This window comes from Poromitra crassiceps (assembly GCF_964638095.1).
Source record: "Poromitra crassiceps genome assembly, contig: HAP1_SCAFFOLD_289, whole genome shotgun sequence".
Taxonomy (NCBI): Eukaryota; Metazoa; Chordata; class Actinopteri; order Beryciformes; family Melamphaidae; genus Poromitra; species Poromitra crassiceps.
Window position 1 is genome coordinate 1 of NW_028152111.1, and position 20,000 is coordinate 20,000.

General features: G+C 45.3%; 1 protein-coding gene across 1 annotated transcript in view; it reads left to right on the plus strand.

The window, feature by feature from the left end:
* Nucleotides 1-15,312: 15,312 nt before the first annotated feature.
* LOC310770988 (glutamate receptor ionotropic, kainate 5-like) overlaps nucleotides 15,313-20,000 on the plus strand; it is a gene marked incomplete at both ends in the record, with an annotated part of 102,679 nt that continues 97,991 nt past the window's right edge. The window contains 2 exons of the mRNA XM_083663681.1: nucleotides 15,313-15,370; nucleotides 15,677-15,838. Of these exons, the coding sequence (XP_083519807.1) occupies nucleotides 15,313-15,370; nucleotides 15,677-15,838 (220 nt within the window). The remainder of the gene's footprint in view (nucleotides 15,371-15,676; nucleotides 15,839-20,000) is intronic.

The window sequence follows — 20,000 nt, forward strand, 5'->3', positions numbered from 1 at the left end:
AATAAAAGGAGACACTTAACATTCTAGCAGCAGTTGAGTTTCTGTGCGGCCCCTCTGAGCAGATACGACATTTTCCTGTTTGTTTCCTGGCCCTGATGGCTGTGGTTCAAATCCCCGTCGTGTGTATCGCTCCGGGCTTCGCTAACAAACACTGCCATCGCAACCAGGCCACTGAGCTGTGTGTAATAACTCACCTTTCATGCCCTGTCTTTAATAACAACCAACCGCTCGATGCACACACACATGCACACGCACGCACGCACGCACGCACACACCCACGCACGCACACATGCACACGCACACGCACACACACACACATGCACACGCACACACACACGCACGCACACGCACACACATACGCACACACACACGCTGCTCAGCTTTCTCTCGTTTTTGATAAGTGGAGTTTATTAATAACTGAATGGCAATAATAGAAGCAAGGTTTTAGCCCTCAGCAGTGGTATTATTGAGACAAGGTAAGAGAAGATTCAGACATTACTGTAATATCGCTGTCTTTCTTTTCCCCTCTCCATCTATGATGCACCTCTAAGCAGACTGAATATACTTTCATGCAGTGGATATTGATATTAACTGTAGCCATAATGCAGGTGTTGATTTAGTGGCGATGGCATATAAACCTTACTGTCGGTTTATTTATTTGAATGTGATCTCAGATCCCTATACTTTATCCGCTGCCTGCTTGTCTTATATGGAGAATAACAGTAGCATTAGGCCTTTTTGGCGAGCTAGTTGACGTTAGCTAGTGAACCACTTAGAGATGAACAGTGACCACTCACTTTAGCATGGCTGCGGTCCCAGGAAGTTCATGTCTCCATTTCCCCAGATGACTTTGGCTTTTGCAGACCATAAGTGCATCATTGATCCTGCTGTGATAATACTCGTATAACTGCCTTTGCAGCCATTGTCTCAAATACAATGAGCAATGTCTGTCATATTTGTTAAAGCAGAATATAGTACAGTATAACCGTCAGTCTTTTTCATGAGCCCATTCTACTTCTGGTGAAAAAAGCATGCATGTTGCTTTCATGTGGCATCTTTTTGCTTTGTGGCCTCGCTGTACTTTTTTCTTTTCTGTAGGTTATTGGGTAAGGAAGTGGGTTGCTGGTTTGAATCCTCAGCAGGGTGGGAATTACACGGAGACCATCACCTCTGGCCGTGATGCCCTGAGATCCCTAAGGCCACCTTGGCAGTGCCCTGCTACCAGCCTGCTACTGTCAGGTGCTTTAAAAGCGTCAGTGGTCTCAGTTTAATGTAGCCTGTCCTATGCAAAGGATGTGTCATTTAATCATTTTAACACACATTTCAGAAAATACTTTGCACCCTGGCATGTGATGGCCAGATCAGCTTGCCCCTAGAATGATGAAATTCCCACCCTGATCCTCAGTCAAGCTGTGAACATGTGGAGAAACACTGAACAGTACCGGAGGGACATCGTACCAAGATGTGAATGTGAAGCAAGTTGCCACTGAGTCAACCTTCCCTAGATACATGAATGGCAATGGGGATTTTGTTTTAATAACAAATCAAATAAAAAGGAGCCATTAGTGTTCACTCTATTGGAAGTCATTACTGGTTTGCGTAATTGAGGCCAATTAACAGATTTCGATTCCTGGTGGTTTAAATGTAGAAAAAAAAGATGTAAGTAGGCACACACTCATTTCCCCATAGCTGCATTTTCCTTTGTCAGGCAGTGGGAAATATAATTGAGTTCCACTCCAGTACTCTATAATATAAATCTATTTTGGAAAGTTCATGATTCAATAGCTTGAGAATAAAGAGGAGCGAGTCTGGGAAAGTGTTATTTGTCATTCAAACTCTTGTAAGTCAAAGTGGAACATTGTGCACCTGAATGGATGTAGACGTGAACTGTTGTGCTGTAGCTTCACTGAGCGGAGAGGTTTTACAGCAAGAAACCAAATTAGCAGCAAATGTACTAAAACCTACGAAAAGTAATGCATGCACTGTAACTCATATATAATCCACGTAATGTAAAGGTAATACTAAAATACTAAAAGATATAATCCACGTAATGTAAACGTAATACTAAAATATTAAAAAATATAATCCACGTAATGTCAACCCATTCTCAACGTCTGAAATCGACGCCACGGGAGTCATTCGAGTAAGCTGGGGGCGGGGTTATTAAGCTGGGGGGCGGGGCAGAGTGGAGGGGTGGGTTTGACGGACCTGTACTCTCTATCTTTGTGTCCGGAATGTGGACCACCCGTAGTCTCACATGGACCCGTGTGCAGTTTTTTTAAGCCTAAACCAACCATAGTCTCACATGGACCTTCCGTGTCCTACGGAGGGTCTGAACCACAAGTCAGCATTTCCGGGTTTGCAAGCTGCAAGCCTCTGATTGGCTGGGCTGCTACGGAAGTCCGTCTCTCTGCATGCATTGCAGGGGCGTTTCTACGGGTGGGCCCGGGTAGGCACAGGCACTTCTTGCCCTGGCCCACCCCAATTTTTTTTTTTTTTTTTTTTTTTTTTTTTTTCTAGAGGCAAACTTGCTGCTGCCTTGCTAGCTAATGGTTTTGTAGCTTAAAAACGCAGGTCACATCATCTCCAGAGTCTAATGCATGACGACTTCATGACATCTAGGAATTTTGTGCGCTTCTTGTGCAAAATTTCGTCATGCAATTGCCCCACCAATTTTATCCAGGCCCACCCAATTGTATCCAGGCCCACCCATAATTGAATTTCTGCCTACGCCACTGGTGCATTGGTGGATCGTTCAAAATGTTCGGCCCCACAAGTTGCGTCACGCAAATAAGAAGGTCCGTGGTTGGTCAATTCATATGTCTGTCACGCATTTTGGTTTGGTCTTAACAACTTTCAAGAGATGTGCCCTAGACATAGATATTTATCTGGCTACTGCGAGACACAGCGTTGTTTTCAACCAGGGAACGGTGTCACGCCATCTGCTGGCCGAGCACGAGATCCGCAGCTCGAGCAGCTCTGGCCTCCCTGCTCAATGTGTTGGACATTCATAGGTTTATGCCTGAAACTGAAGGAAAACTGTTTTGGTAAGATATCATATCATGAGAATATGTTTCATGGATTGCTATAGTAACACGCTAAGTTAGCCGTGTTGCTAATGTTAGCTGTCAGATGAGTCTTGGCATTTTGCTGAACTGAACTGATTCATCTGCTCAGTTCTCAATCAAGTGAGGCACACTTTACAGCCTGAATGTCCATACTTGTATTGTCACCATAGCAACAAATTTCATAATTGCTCTTTTATGGTGTACTAGACAAATGACCATGACAGACCGTTCCATTAAAGTTCTGTAGGAATCCAACCATAATTTGGACTTCCTTTTTTAACAAGTGAAAGCTAAGTGTAGGGGAAGTTGCATGCTTGCCCGCCAATCAGCCGAAACCCCGGGTGAATTTTGAAGCCATTAAAGGAAGTGGCAAAGCTGCAATTCTTCTAACATCAATAATTTAGAGATTATGTTCTTAATAGCTAATTTTCCTTCTTCTAATATGTTTCCAAATGGTGATTTTCAAAATAAGTGCATCATTAACGAGATATAACGGTTATAAAAAGGGGTTGTTTTCTGAGTGATCGACAAGTAGCAGACTGCAAACAGCCAATGATCAGAAAACAGCTGGGAATAAATCTGTTGGCAACATCAGCACATGGAGACACTCGGCACTCTGGCAAATTAACGATTGGGGACCAGAGTTTAACAAGTCATCAGCGAGCGTGTCCTGTTTCCTGCCCCGACTTACCGTAAGTCACCACTATTCTGCACAAACTACCATCAATGACTTGAATGTTGCACAATCAATCATTTAGAAAGAATCATTAACTTCAGTTCATTGTTAAATATCTCGAAACTACAGCGGCCCAGTCTGTAAGGCATTGTGTCACCCCAGGACTGAAGTGACCAATTATCCTGTAAAACATTTGCATACCGTTTTTGTGCCATCAGTCATTTTGCAAGAGTAGGTGTCACTTTTTCTTTAAGTGGTGAGGATATCATTTTGGAGCCGAACTCAACCTGAATACAAAGCTCACATTTCACCTCTGTGTCTGAAGCACCTCTGTCTCTGAAGCACCTCTGTGTCTGAAGGACCTCTGTGTCTGAAGCACCTCTGTGTCTGAAGGACCTCTGTGTCTGACTTCTGTGTCTGAAGGACCTCTGTGTCTGAAGCACCTCTGTGTCTGAAGCACCTCTGTGTCTGAAGGACCTCTGTGTCTGAAGGACCTCTGTGTCTGAAGGACCTCTCTGTGTCTGAAGCACCTCTGTGTCTGAAGGACCTCTGTGTCTGAAGGACCTCTGTGTCTGAAGCACCTCTGTGTCTGAAGGACCTCTCTGTGTCTGACCGTTTTTGTGCCATCAGTCATTTTGCAAGAGTAGGTGTCACTTTTTCTTTAAGTGGTGAGGATATCATTTTGGAGCCGAACTCAACCTGAATACAAAGCTCACATTTCACCTCTGTGTCTGAAGCACCTCTGTCTCTGAAGCACCTCTGTGTCTGAAGGACCTCTGTGTCTGAAGCACCTCTGTGTCTGAAGGACCTCTGTGTCTGAAGGACCTCTGTGTCTGAAGCACCTCTGTGTCTGAAGCACCTCTGTGTCTGAAGGACCTCTGTGTCTGAATGACCTCTGTGTCTGAAGCACCTCTGTGTCTGAAGCACCTCTGTGTCTGAAGGACCTCTGTGTCTGAAGCACCTCTGTGTCTGAAGCACCTCTGTGTCTGACTTATGTGTGTGTCGGTGTGACTCACATCTGGCCCTGTTAGACCCTGTTCACACCTGGTAATAATAACATGTGTCCTGGGTGATCCGATCACAAGTCGACATCTTTAAGTACATCATGCAGTTCACACCATGGCGTCAGCATGTGTGTGTCTCAGTGGCGACTTACTGTATGATTGGATCTCACTCCCTATATGCAAATAAACACGTATAGTGTATACGTACAGTATAGTAGGCTACTTCTTTTCCATTTGCAAAGCCCAAATGCCGTGCTGTTTTTAACCTCATATATCTCAGAGGACGTCTCTGCTGTCGGTAACTCTTTACAATAAAGCTGCCTTCACGTGAGAAGCCATCTTCTCTCACCGCGAGGTAGAGCGGAGAAAGCTCAGCGGGAAGTCGCTCAAAACCATATGAACTTTGAACACAGCGCAAGGTGGCACATGTGAGAGGTGCGCAACTGGCAATAGCAGACTCCATGACATGTTAATATATCTAGTAGAAACGTGATGTATGCAACCTATTTTGGTTCAGAAATGTTCATATTCTACTTAGCCTGTCTGTGGATTGCAGAAACATAAACTGCCAACATTGTATTCCGGCGACCAGGTTGCGCGCACACACACACACACGCGCGCGCGCGCGCGCGTGCGCGCACACACACACACACACACATGCGCACACACACGCACGCACACACACACACGCGCGCGCACACGCGCACACACACACACACACACACACACACACGCACACACACACACACACACACGTCAAACCCTCATGCCAGCTGTGTGCTTCTTGTTTGCTAAAGGACACTGGCCACCAGAGGATCCTTCCAGCGGTCTGGTTCCACCCACAGGCAGATAGAGAAATTTGTTGTTTTTTATTCTCCTTTTGTCTTGTCTTGTAACATCTGTCCTGTCTACCTACAGTATCTCTGCTCCCAGGAGGCCACACGTATCAAAGCATGTCCACCTCAGTATCTGTGGAGTCTTTTTCTCTTCTTCTTCAGTAGCTACAGAGATGAGAAGTGACTACTAAGCCTGTTAGTCCATGTTTTCTCTGAAGTTACAGTGTCTCAAGACGTGCACCATACTCTCTGTGGATCTGAAGCTTGATCAAATGAGTTGCACCAGTCTGTGTCAGAACAGTCTGAGTCAGAACAGTCTGTGTCAGAACAGTCTGAGTCAGAACAGTCTGTGTTAGAACAGTCTGTGTCAGAACAGTCTGAGTCAGAACAGTCTGTGTTAGAACAGTCTGTGTCAGAACAGTCTGTGTCAGAACAGTCTGTGTCAGAACAGTCTGTGTTAGAACAGTCTGTGTCAGAACAGTCTGTGTCAGAACAGTCTGTGTCAGAACAGTCTGTGTCAGAACAGTCTGTGTCAGACGAGTCTGTGTCAGAACAGTCTGAGTCAGACCAGTCTGTGTCAGACCAGTCTGTGTTAGACCAGTCTGAGTCAGACCAGTCTGTGTCAGACCAGTCTGTGTTAGACCAGTCTGAGTCAGACCAGTCTCTGTCAGAACAGTCTGTGTCAGAACAGTCTGTGTCAGAACAGTCTGTGTCAGAACAGTCTGTGTCAGACCAGTCTGTGTTAGACCAGTCTGAGTCAGACCAGTCTCTGTCAGAACAGTCTGTGTCAGAACAGTCTGTGTCAGACGAGTCTGTGTCAGACCAGTCTGTGTTAGACCAGTCTGAGTCAGACCAGTCTCTGTCAGACCAGTCTGTGTCAGAACAGTCTGTGTCCGAACAGACTCTGTCAGACCGGTCTGTGTCAGACCAGTCTGTGTCTGAACAGACTCTGTCAGACCAGTCTCTGTCAGACCAGTCTGTGTCAGACCAGTCTGTGCAAGACCAGTCTGTGTCAGACCAGTCTGTGTCAGACCAGTCTGAGTCAGAACAGTCTGAGTCAGACCAGTCTGTGTCAGACCAGTCTGTGTCAGAACAGTCCGAGTCAGAACAGTCTGAGTCAGAACAGTCTGTGTCAGACCAGTCTGTGTCAGACCAGTCTCTGTCAGACCAGTCTGTGTCAGAACAGTCTGAGTCAGAACAGTCTGTGTCAGAACAGTCTGTGTCAGACCAATTTGACTCAGACCAGTCTGAGTCAGACCAGTCTGTGTCAGACCAGTCTGACTCAGACCAGTCTGAGTCAGACCAGTCTGTGTCAGGCCAGTCTGAGTCAGACCAGTCTGTGTCAGACCAGTCTGACTCAGACCAGTCTGAGTCAGACCAGTCTGACTCAGACCAGTCTGAGTCAGACCAGTCTGTGTCAGACCAGTCTGAGTCAGACCAGTCTGTGTCAGACCAGTCTGAGTCAGACCAGTCTGTGTCAGACCAGTCTGACTCAGACCAGTCTGAGTCAGACCAGTCTGTGTCAGACCAGTCTGAGTCCATCATCTATTACCCATCATTGAATGGGTAACCAACAGGCTAAACTCCCAAAGCGTGGTGTATCTCTTTAAGGATGTAGGAACGTGTTGAGTCTTTGACTTGAATGCTGTGACATTATCTGCTTCTCCAGACGGAGTCGGAAGCTACTTCATTTTGAATGCACAGAATGAGAAGCAGTCCAGCGTGAGTTGGCTGAAGGCTGTTTGGAGGCTGGTGTTATGGGCCGTGATGCTCAGGCTCCCCAGGCTGTCCTGTGTGTGTGTGTGTGTGTGTGTGTGTGTGTGTGTGTGTGTGTGTGTGTGTGTGTGTGTGTGTGTGTGTGTGTGTGTGTGTGTGTGTGTGTGTGTGTGTGTGTGTGTGTGTGTGTGTGTGTGTGCGGGTTATTTCCTCCTCCCTTGGCAGTCAAGTGGGAAACAGTGCGATGGTGAAGAACATATGGCATGGCCCTCTTTGTATGGACTTCTGGCTGGCTGATCCACCAAGAGCTGCTCATAAAGGAAAACCCAGGGTGTGTGTGTGTGTGTGTGTGTGTGTGTGTGTGTGTGTGTGTGTGTGTGTGTGTGTGTGTGTGTGTGTGTGCGTGTGTGTGTGTGTGTGGCAGCACTCCCAAAAGTTCATTTTTGATGGATAGTTTGCTGTCCGTTGGGTTGCTTTGGAACCAGGGTGCAAAATTAACTTTTTTGTCCACCAGCCAAATGGCCAGTAATGTTCCAATTTTACCAGCTACTCAATAGATTATGATTTTATTTTATTTTATTATTATTTTTCTGGCTGGTGAGTGAAGTAAATCTACCCAGCCACTTGCATAATTAGCATTGTAAAATGGTAACGTATGTTCATACAGGGGTGGGCGGGGTTCCCGGAGGATTAGGGTCTGGGGAGAGGTTAGGTGTAGGTCTGGGGAGAGGTTTAGGTTTAGAGTAATAGCTTTTGCACACCAAGTCCGTATTTTCGTCCGAAATTGGCGCACGGAAAAAAAAAGAATACGACCTCATTTGTGTCAATCGACACACCGAGTCCGACAATTACGTCCGTCATTTAAGTTTTCGGACGAGGTTGGATTTTCTGCGTTTTTCGCATCAGTCAATAGATTTTTGCGAGCTGGGACCCGTCTGTGTTTTCAGATGACGGATTAAAAAACACCCATATGAAAACAATCGGACTGTGTGTGTAAAGACCTTTAGGGTCTGGGAGAGGTTAGAAAAGCGAACATCTCCGGAAACCAACAATAAACGTACCTTAAAATTTTTCGATTTCGGAGCTGAAATTGAAACATAGCAACGTTGGTCCAAAAACGTTGCTGTTTTTTTTTTTTTTTTTTTTAGATCGGGCTGGAAATAGCCTACACCCTCTCACACCACGACCTGAATGACATTCTTCCACCAAACATTTCATGTTTCTCCACCACAAGTTTGAAAATGTTCATCCGCCACAAATTGAATTACATCCCAAAGGTTGGTTAATGGTTAAATGGCAATTAACAGCACTTTGCTTACATTTAGGCAGCAAAACAAGTTGGGTTAAGGTTATCGGGTAAGCTTACGGTTGGGCCACTAAACCAACTTGGTTAATCTTAGGAAAATGGTTTGATCATGGTTCAAAAATATATATATTTGACTCACGGTTGTAGGCTGTCCTTTGGAAACACCGGGAATCAAACCCGAAGGCAAACGTATACAGTACGCCCACCCGCCACGCCTGACCACAACGGCCTTTACTTTCCACCGTGCTGTTTCAATGTCACAATACTTCCTCTAGGGTGTCTGGGTAGTGTAGCAGTAGATTCCCTGCCTACCAACATGAGGGTCACAGGTTCGCGCCCCCATGTTACCTCCGGCTTCGTCTGGCGTCCATAGAGTCACGGGTGGGAAGCCGGATTAGGGGTATGTGTCTTGGTCGCTGCAATAGCGCCTCCTCTGGTTGGTTGGGGTGCCTGTTCCTGGTGGAAGGTAACTGGTGGGAATATGATCCTCCCACGTGTTATGTCCTACCAGACACATCGGCTCAGCGGTGACACCCCTTTAGTATCCCTCTTATCGCCTCCTTATCACCCCCCTACCCCCCCCCCCCCTCTCTCCCTCCCTCTCTCTCTCCCTCCCTCTCTCTCCCTCCCTCCCTCTATCTCTCCCTCCCTCTCACTCTCTCCCTCTCTCTCTCTCTCCCTCCCTCTCGCTCTCTCCCTCCCTCTCTCTCTCCCTCCCTCTCGCTCTCTCCCTCTCTCTCACTCCAGCAGCGTTCATTGTGAATAGCCTCCCTGCGTGTGGCCGGTGACCCAGAGAAGCAGACAGACTGTAAACAGAGATAGTGTCTAAAGAGTGCTGAGCTCTCTAACCGGCTACCAGCCTCTCATCTGTCCTCTCCAGGTGAGATGGTCGCTGCAGCGCAGAGCTATTTTGCCCATTTAGATCTCCCCAAAAAATATCTTCTGCAATTTTCCGATAAGAGGAAGCACATTGTGACGGGGACTGGTGTTTTAAGCCAAGGTCATTTTTCAGTTTGTTTACAGATTAAGAAGAAGATCATGCTTAATTGAATGTTCGTACTCCTAAAAGCAACATTCAGAGAAAATTGCAAGCTTCGTTTGTTAACAAATTACAAGGATTTAGTGATCCTAAAATGGTTGTTTGTTATAGTGAGTGCGTTCTACAACATCTAAACTAGCGTAATAAGGTTTTTGTTTCTAAAACAAAAGGAAACAAAAAAACATCATTTTATGTTGATTTGTGTGATTTCAGTGTGATTACAGTGTGAGTTCAGTGTGATTTCAGTGTGATTTCAGTGTGATTTCAGTGTGATTACAGTGTGATTTCAGTGTGATTACAGTGTGATTTCAGTGTGATTACAGTGTGATTACAATGTGATTTCAGTGTGATTTCAGTGTGATTACAATGTGATTTCAGTGTGATTACAGTGTGATTACAATGTGATTTCAGTGTGATTTCAGTGTGATTACAGTGTGATTACAGTGTGATTACAGTGTGATTTCAGTGTGATTACAGTGTGATTACAATGTGATTTCAGTGTGATTACAGTGTGATTACAATGTGATTTCAGTGTGATTTCAGTGTGATTACAATGTGATTTCAGTGTGATTTCAGTGTGATTACAGTGTGATTTCAGTGTGATTACAGTGTGATTACAATGTGATTACAGTGTGATTTCAGTGTGATTACAATGTGATTTCAGTGTGATTTCAGTGTGATTTCAGTGTGATTTCAGTGTGATTTCAGTGTGATTACAGAGCGCTAAGAACAATTTAAAACAACAACGTGTGACCTGCTTCTGGAATGTAAGCAGCTCAGAGGATTCAAATATCATCTGTCCTCTGGTTCTTATCAGACCTCAGCCCAATGAACGTCTTTTTATCCGTTTGGAGCGTTTGTGAGACGTTTTACCACGTCAGGACAGAGTCAGATGAGATGTCATTTTTTACTGTGATTGGACGAAGCATCTGGCACCCTGTTTATTCTCCTCAAAGCCGGCTGTGTTTTGAAGGTGGCGGACACGATAAAGCCTTCTAGTTCACAGAGTCGTTAATTATTTACAAAACACAAATCAAACCCAACATAAACCAGCAGCAAGACTTTCATGAGGCTGTGTCTGCCCGATCGCCCCCAGGTTTTATATCACCCAGGAAAATAGGGGCGGATTAATTACACACAGAAAAAAAAAAAAAAAAAAAAAACGTAACAAGACGTTTCAAAGAATAGTTAACCCAAAAATAGAAATTCTGTCATCATCAGGTTTGTCCATATAACACACAGAGAGGCTACCAGTACAACTCCATAGCAGCCTCCATAGCAGAGTTCCAAGAAACAGTCAAACACACAGTGAATTGAAACAGTCAAACACACAGTGAATTGAAACAGTCAAACACACAGTGAATTGAAACAGTCAAACACACAGTGAATTGAAACAGTCAAACACACAGTGAATTGAAACAGTCAAACACACTGTGTGTGAATTGAAAGACCTATAGGGCTCAAACGCAAAAAAACACGCTTTGCGCCTGCCTACCCGTGACTCGGGAAGATATAGCGTCATGTTTTTACGCCTCGAAATGCGCTTTACGCTGAAGAGGCGTGGCGCAGTGCCAGAATGGGCGTTCCTACCTTAAATACCAGCCTAAAGCTATATCTTACCAACTGGCGTTAATTTTGTGGTTAGCGCTTTTCAAAACCAGGCCTTATTCAGTGCGCCGCCCCGGGGATGCACCCACGGCCTTATTCAATCACTCTTTCTGCCACTATCTCACTCTCTCTCCCCCCTCTCTCTCACTCTCACTCCCTCTCTCTCGTGCGTCAATTTCTGCCCCTATAGCGCACTGCAAGCATCAGATCTGAAATGTAGGCTACACCACAGAATGACAGAACCATCACTATTTTGGAAGAAAGGCCACACTAATGTATAAGTAGGCACTAGGCAGGCACAATGACCGATGAAAAAAAAGTTGTTATACCGTAGTTTTGAGACCCTGTCATTCAGAGGCTGTTGCATCAAACAATGCGATATCATGCTGTCCAAACTTTCACCAATCCAATCTCATCATGACATCCAGGGATAGGCTATATTTTTCTAGCCGATGCGTTTAGAACATTATTCTCAGTTTGCTCTTGCTATAGTGTAGCGTATTTACATGCTTGCTGTTGTTTGAGGAGCATTATGGAGACAGACGGGGAAGAAAGAGGGAGGGGGGGGAGCTCACATCACTTTGGTCTGGCTTTTCTGACCGGACTGGATCGCTCCGTGGAATCGGAGCTTGAAAGGGAAGAGTGTGATTTGTTTACTGCAGGTCGCCAATGGCCACAGTTGTGAATAATTCTATGCTTAAAAGGCGTGGTTAAATGGTTAGCGCCGGCTTTAGCGCCGAGGACAAATTAGGGAATGCGCCTGACCACGTAATAGCGCTGCCTTAAACGCTAATTTAAGGCCAGGGTGAAGATAGAGCCCCTAATGTATACAGTACACCAACCACTCAGCTGTAGTATTCAGATTGTCACTAAATGATGGTGTAAATAAATCTTTTTGAAACTCTGAAGAACTGGTCCCCACTGACTTCAGTTGTTTTGGAGAAGGCTGATATTCTCTTGTTAAGCTGTGATGTATGACCTCCCGACAATACGACTTCCGGGTCCAAGCGCCTCCAAGCCTCTCTGCTGTGTCCCTCATTGTTTGAGTAGATCCGAGACTAAAAAAACGATTCAACTGTCATTCTACCGCTTTCCTTGCGATGAGAAAGAGACGAGGAAATGCTTGCGGTTAATGGTAGGTAAGTTATAATTCAGAGAAAGTATGTAGAAAAACAAAGTCTAAAAAGATTATCTATAAAAAGTTATGTTGAATAAAAAAAAAGATTTATAAAAAGATTCACGGGTTCCGCTATAGTTGTTTTGAATGAGGCGAATGATTGGCCATGGAAGTGACTAGGGGTGTGCCAATTAATCGTATAATCGATGCATCGCGATTAGTCACGTGACGATTAAAATCGATTCACAATGTTCGATTATCGATTTGCAAAAAATTGCAAAAAAAAAAACAGAACCAAAGTACTGGAAACTGGAATCACTGAAGAAAGCATGCAGGGTGGCTGTAACATGTGATGCGTGGACTTCAGTCGCAACTGAAGATAATGGAGGTACATTTGTTTGTTTACTTTAATTAATGGATACTGACAAATATACCTTGCTTAAAAAAAATCCTGTTTGGTGAAAAAGATGCATCGAAAATCGTGATTAATCGTAATCGTTTAATAATTGAATCGTAGCACCTTTAATCGTAATCGAATCAAATCGTGAGGTGCCTAAGGTGGCACACCCCTAGAAGTGACGCGGGTCAGTCTTAACAACCGAATTGGGTTGTGCTGGCAACCTCCGTGTGTGTCACCTGTGTTTCATTTGGCATGAGAGGGAGGCCTCACCTGTGTTTACACTGGCATGAGGGGGAGGAGCTAATTTCACCTGTGTTTACACTGGCATGAGGGGGAGGAGCTAACCTCACCTGTGTTTACACTGGCATGAGCTAATTTCACCTGTGTTTACACTGGCATGAGCTAAATTCACCTGTGTTTACACTGGCATGAGGGGGAGGAGCTAACTTCACCTGTGTTTACACTGGCATGAGCTAAATTCACCTGTGTTTACACTGGCATGAGGGGGAGGAGCTAAATGCACCTGTGTTTACACTGGCATGAGCTAAATTCACCTGTGTTTACACTGGCATGAGCTAAATTCACCTGTGTTTACACTGGCATGAGGGGGAGGAGCTAACTTCACCTGTGTTTACACTGGCATGAGGGGGAGGAGCTAACTTCACCTGTGTCTACACTGGCATGAGGGGGAGGAGCTAACTTCACCTGTGTTTACACTGGCATGAGGGGGAGGAGCTAACTTCAACTGTGTTTACACTGGCATGAGGGGGAGGAGCTAACTTCAACTGTGTTTACACTGGCATGAGGGGGAGGAGCTAACTTCACCTGTGTTTACACTGGCATGAGGGGGAGGAGAAGACAGAATTTAGGGTTGAGTCAGTGAATCTGTATTTTTGTTCTTTCTATCAAATGAAACAAATTCTCAGTGTGTGAGACTGTTTCACTCTTATCTCGTCAAACCCACCCACCTGGGAGACGCCGCAGACAGAAACAAACATCCCTTCACCTCTGGCATTTACAAAGCGATGTGCGTCTGATGATGTGGTCTGAATAATGGAACTATGTGGTATTTTGTGTGCGTTCACGTTGTTTGCATTCTGTCTGCATCTGTGATCAGGCCTGGGAGGTGGGGAGGTGGCAACAAAAAAGAAACATGGCAGGTGTTACTGTATACCGCCTTGCCTTGTAGCTACTTTTTCCCTCGCCGTCTCTCGTAGGAGGAAATAGAAATGATGACAAGTTGTTTTCCGCCGCGGCCGTGTGTGTCGCAGCTGCTGTGAACCCCCGCGCCGCCATCAAACATCAGGCTCCTCCCTGCTCACAGGGACGAGGATGGGAAGATCTATTTTTAGGTACGTTATCCTGGCGGGAGGCGGCCGGCGATGCCTCCACCCGCAGTGACGGTGCTTTCTACCCTGATGGCCCCTACTGTGTCTCTCTAATGCAAACACACTGTGCGGGTTGTGTTTACACCCGGCTGACTCGCATCATGATCTGAACAGGTCATTTAATCTGTACGGGGTTGTTGTTTACACCCGGCTGACTCAGATCATAATCTGAACAAGTCATTTCATCCAGCGTTGAGTCTGGAAACCTTCTATTTGTAGTGAAAGAATCTGTCAGTGGGGTGAGATTAACTTTATCTCACTAACCCCACCCCTCTGGCACGCCAGGCAGACTGAAACAAACACTGTAACTACAGCCTGGATTCACTTTTCATTGGATGCAGAAAGGCTCGTCTTGTCTGAGTCTTTCATAGTATGAGGCGAGGTCCTTCGCTGAAGCTGATTGGATGGCTAACTTGAGAGCGACACTTGCTGTTTCAACCTGGTGGGCGAGGCTTTGTGCAAAATGAATTTCCACCTGTCTGACTGGATATCCGACGCACATTACATTACGATCACAATGCCTTCTGTGTTACATCTTGAATTAACATACATGAATATTAAGCTTATTTAGAATAAGATACTCAGATAGAGGTCACATTTTACTTATTTGTTGTTTTTACTGTTTTATTCTGTCTAGTTCTATTGTTTTATATTTCTGTAAGCACTTTATAAACTGCTTTGATTCTTGTATTGCTTACACAGTGTGTTTTCTATACATATGTAAAGTGCTTTGTAGAAAGAGAAGTAGATGATGATAACGATGATGATGATGATGATGATGATGATGATGGCTACTAATTATTATTAGTATTGTTCATACCATACCAGGTATAGATGGGGTTGCAGATCCTATTTGACTAAGGTTTAGTTATTGTTTGTGTGACAGTATATCTGTTTTGTTTGCTTGTACTGTCGTTACAGATTTTGTTTGCAGTCCTCTGCTGTCTTTCATAGGTCTTACATCATGGCTAACACTGTATGTAACCTCCTCCCATCAGGCAGGAGATACAGGAGCATCATGGCTAACACTGTATGTAACCTCCTCCCATCAGGCTGGAGATACAGGAGCATGAAGTGCAAATTAACATCTGGCTTCAGGGATAACACCTACCTCCAAAGCCATAAGGCATCTGAAGTTGCACTGAGTCATCATTATGTATGACCTGTACAGTACTTTGAACTGTCTGCACTTGATGCTGGTGATGCTGCTGGGTATACTCTTCCTGAATCCATTGTGTTGTCTTTGATGTTTATGGTTTGTATATTGTGTGCTGCAGCATCGTGTTTGTCTGAGAGTGAACCAAGACAAATTCCTCTCAACATTTATTGAATCTTTCTTGAATCTTCAATGTTCTCCCAGAGCCAAGTTGGTCAGCTCAATGTGTCTGAAGCAGCAAAACCACTTCCCGTATGTTCATCATACTTAAGCCTCTAAAGGAAACTAATTACTATTCTCTCATCTTGGCAGCCCTCTCTCCCTTCTAATCCCTCTCCTTCCCTTTTCCTCTCGCTTTCCAGCGGCCATTTTGGACGACCAGTTGTCGTGCGGGCGTGGCGAGCGCCTGGCGCTGGCCCTGGCCAGGGAGAACATCAACAGTCTGATGGAGGGTCCCCAGGCCCGCGTGGAGGTGGACATCTACGAGCTGCTGAAGGACTCCCAGTACCACACCACTGACACCAGTGAGTCTGATTGCTGCTCACAGCCTTCTTTCTCTAGCTTATTTTTCTTCTTCTCTTCTCATGTTTTTGGTTTATATTATTTTTTCTGCATTTTCTCCTTTGTTACATATCTCAAAGTCGAGAGAAAGAGGAGAGATTTGGAATTAATTCATTTTTATAGAGTTTTTGTTTGACCCTATGACTACAAAAATACTTTTCAAAACAATCTGTCTTGTAAAATGTTCTCTTCTAATAATTCTATTTTTTTTCCATTTTGCATTTTGCATTTTTCATTTTCTCCTTTATTACATAGTAGCAATGTACCCTGCGTTGCCTGGGTTAAATAGGCACAAAGCAATACAAATGTGCCTTTTGCTTGGCTGGAAATTATGGTTTCCAGATGGTTTCCAGGACTTTACAACCTGCTCATGACCTTCCCCCGATCATAACACAACTTAATCATAACTTTCAGGCCAGTCCCACCTTAGGTGTGGGCATAGGGTGGTTTCCAGGTGGTTTCCAGGACTTTTCAGGTAGTTCCAGGACTATCGTTGTTTGACCGTATGAGTACAAAAAATTATTGTCAAAACAATAAAAACTTCAAGGTAAAACTCATTATTTGTGATGTAGCCTACCTAAAAATCTGAATCAGAACTTAAAACGTTTGAGCAAAGGCAAACATAACTAAATTGATTCCCTGTTTAAAGGAAGAATTGAGGGCGTTCACTCTACGTGAATTCAAAGCGCCCACATCGTGCAGGCTTAGCGCTAACCTTTGTTTAACAAGGCAGGTCAGTGGTGTGAGCGGCCAAGTGCAAGTCGCTCGATGACAGAGAGCCATGCTTGTGGGCATCTATTCAATGTTTGGGTCTATATGTTCACAGTATTAAAGCAGAAAGACAGAACTATAGCTATATATGCATAAGTCAATATTTGAGTGTTTATCGCAAGTCATATTGTCATCACAATATTGAACAATGCCATCGCACATTGCATGTTTTGCTCGTATCGTGCAGGCCTGTAGCGCTAACCTTTATTTAACAAGGCAGGTCGGCGGTGTGAGCGGCCAAGTGCAAGTCGCTCGATGAACCCGCCCTCTAAATACCACACATGTTCTGCTTAAACACGAGGTGGGCAGATAGACAGATGGGCAGACTCTGGCTCATTATCCAGATTCAGCGTGTTTAGTGGCGGGGTGGAGCCCGCTCACACCACAGTGTTCTGCATGAGCAGCTACACTAGAAGCATATTGATTGCAAACTGCCAGCCAGCGAGAAAAAGAGACTTCCCGACTGAGTGGAAGTTCATATTTTCTGTCCGAGCAAAGCACGGGCATACACACACACACACACACACACACACACACACACACACACACACACACACACACTCACAGACGCACGCACACACAAATGCACACACATACTGTACACGCGCGCACACAGATGCACGCACGTACACACACAACACACACACACAGACACATGCACGCACACACAAATGCACACACGCACACAAACACACATTCTGATAAATGAGGCCTACGCAGAAGTAACAAAAATTGCAGTTCCTTGAATGGCCACTTGAGGCTGGCTGCAAAATGATAATCAATTCAGACGTGTTGTATCGTTGTTTCTTCTGGCACTAGCTGGCTAACTTTAGTTTCTTTCACTATGGCTTCGAGAAGAATTGAGAATAGGAAGTGAAAGTGGTGGAGTGTGGTGAAAGCAGACTGGTCTCTGCAGTGATTGGTTGTGGTGAAAGCATGCAGACTCTGGTCTCTGCAGTGATTGGTTGTGGTGAAAGCATGCAGACTCTGGTCTCTGCAGTGATTGGTTGTGGTGAAAGCATGCAGACTCTGGTCACTGCAGTGATTGGTTGTGGTGAAAGCATGTAGACTCTGGTCTCTGCAGTGATTGGTTGTGGTGAAAGCAGACTCTGGTCTCTGCAGTGATTGGTTGTGGTGAAAGCATGCAGACTCTGGTCTCTGCAGTGATTGGTTGTGGTGAAAGCATGTAGACTCTGGTCTCTGCAGTGATTGGTTGTGGTGAAAGCATGCAGACTCTGGTCTCTGCAGTGATTGGGTGTGGTGAAACTAAAGCATGCAGACTCTGGTCACTGCAGTGATTGGGTGTGGTGAAAGCATGCAGACTCTGGTCACTGCAGTGATTGGTTGTGGTGAAAGCATGTAGACTCTGGTCTCTGCAGTGATTGGTTGTGGTGAAAGCATGCAGACTCTGGTCTCTGCAGTGATTGGTTGTGGTGAAAGCATGCAGACTCTGGTCACTGCAGTGATTGGTTGTGGTGAAAGCATGCAGACTCTGGTCACTGCAGTGATTGGTTGTGGTGAAAGCATGTAGACTCTAGTCTCTGCAGTGATTGGTTGTGGTGAAAGCATGTAGACTCTGGTCTCTGCAGTGATTGGTTGTGGTGAAAGCATACAGAATCTGGTCACTGCAGTGATTGGTTGTGGTGAAAGCATGTAGACTCTGGTCACTGCAGTGATTGGTTGTGGTGAAAGCATGTAGACTCTGGTCTCTGCAGTGATTGGTTGTGGTGAAAGCATGCAGACTCTGGTCTCTGCAGTGATTGGTTGTGGTGAAAGCATGTAGACTCTGGTCTCTGCAGTGATTGGTTGTGGTGAAAGCATACAGACTCTGGTCTCTGCAGTGATTGGTTGTGGTGAAAGCATGTAGACTCTGGTCTCTGCAGTGATTGGTTGTGGTGAAAGCATACAGACTCTGGTCTCTGCAGTGATTGGTTGTGGTGAAAGCATGTAGACTCTGGTCACTGCAGTGATTGGTTGTGGTGAAAGCATGTAGACTCTGGTCTCTGCAGTGATTGGTTGTGGTGAAAGCATGTAGACTCTGGTCTCTGCAGTGATTGGTTGTGGTGAAAGCATGTAGACTCTGGTCTCTGCAGTGATTGGTTGTGGTGAAAGCATGTAGACTCTGGTCACTGCAGTGATTGGTTGTGGTGAAAGCATGTAGACTCTGGTCTCTGCAGTGATTGGTTGTGGTGAAAGCATACAGACTCTGGTCTCTGCAGTGATTGGTTGTGGTGAAAGCATGCAGACTCTGGTCATGGTGGGAGCATGATTGAAAACCGCCTCTCCAGGATAAAGCAGGTGGCAAACTTCGGATTGGACAGGTGAAGCCTATATGTGGAAGTGATAAAATATGTAGTTTCTCGAATGGCCACTTGAGGCTGGCTCCAAAAGAGAGTTGTTCCTCATTCACCGCCATGTTAAAATGGATGAATTTACAACATGATTAAACATGTTTACAGCCCGGTTCAAAAAAGAAATTGGTCTAGTTAATTTGACCTTTCATGATAACTGTAGGGGGCCGGGGGTGAATTTTTATATAACTCATCCGTTTAGAGTAAAATAGACGATATAAAAGTATGTTTTGGGCGTGATTGACAGGTCGCCTGTCCAGTGATCTCGCAGCTTGCCGATCACGGAACAATAGCAGGCGGAGCTGCGGCTCTGTGAGAAACCCCTGGTCCCCTGGGTGCACAACCCCAAGATGGCGGCAGCCACACTCCCATACTCTCTAGGCTTCAAAATGGGACTGCAAAAACCAATGGGTGACATCACGGTGACTCTGTCCATATGTTGTATATCGTCGCTGTTGTTCCAGGACCTCGAATGTGCCTTTTTTCACTTTTTCACTTTTTGTCATGAATCAGTGCCATTGGTCACCCTTCACGTCTCTGTGTGGTTTTTAACAAATGCAACCAATGGAAAAGCATTAAAACGAGCTTGTGAGTAAATCTCGTAACGCCATTCGCCCTCAATCTGTCAGTCAAACCTCGAAATTCGTCCCCTACCTCCGTGTGTACCCCCCCACGCAGGACAGTAAACCCGGAAAAGTCACACGGCAGACGTCGTGCTGTGTATTTCTCATATCGTTTTGACTAATCCTGGCTTCCTCTGACGTTAATATATCAATCAAATGTTTTCCAGTTATTCCTAGGCTGCAAACTTGTTTTAACATGCAAATCGGAGTGTTTTCTGACGAGAATAAAGTAACGTTAACGCTACATTATGTCAGACTATTTCTCACCCCATGCGAAAGCCCCCGCCTCGGACATGAGAGGCGAGGGGCAATGCTGTTGCTCCTGCGCGCGCCCCCGCGGCCTGGAGCTTGGGGGCTCGTGCATGAGCATGCGACTCTCT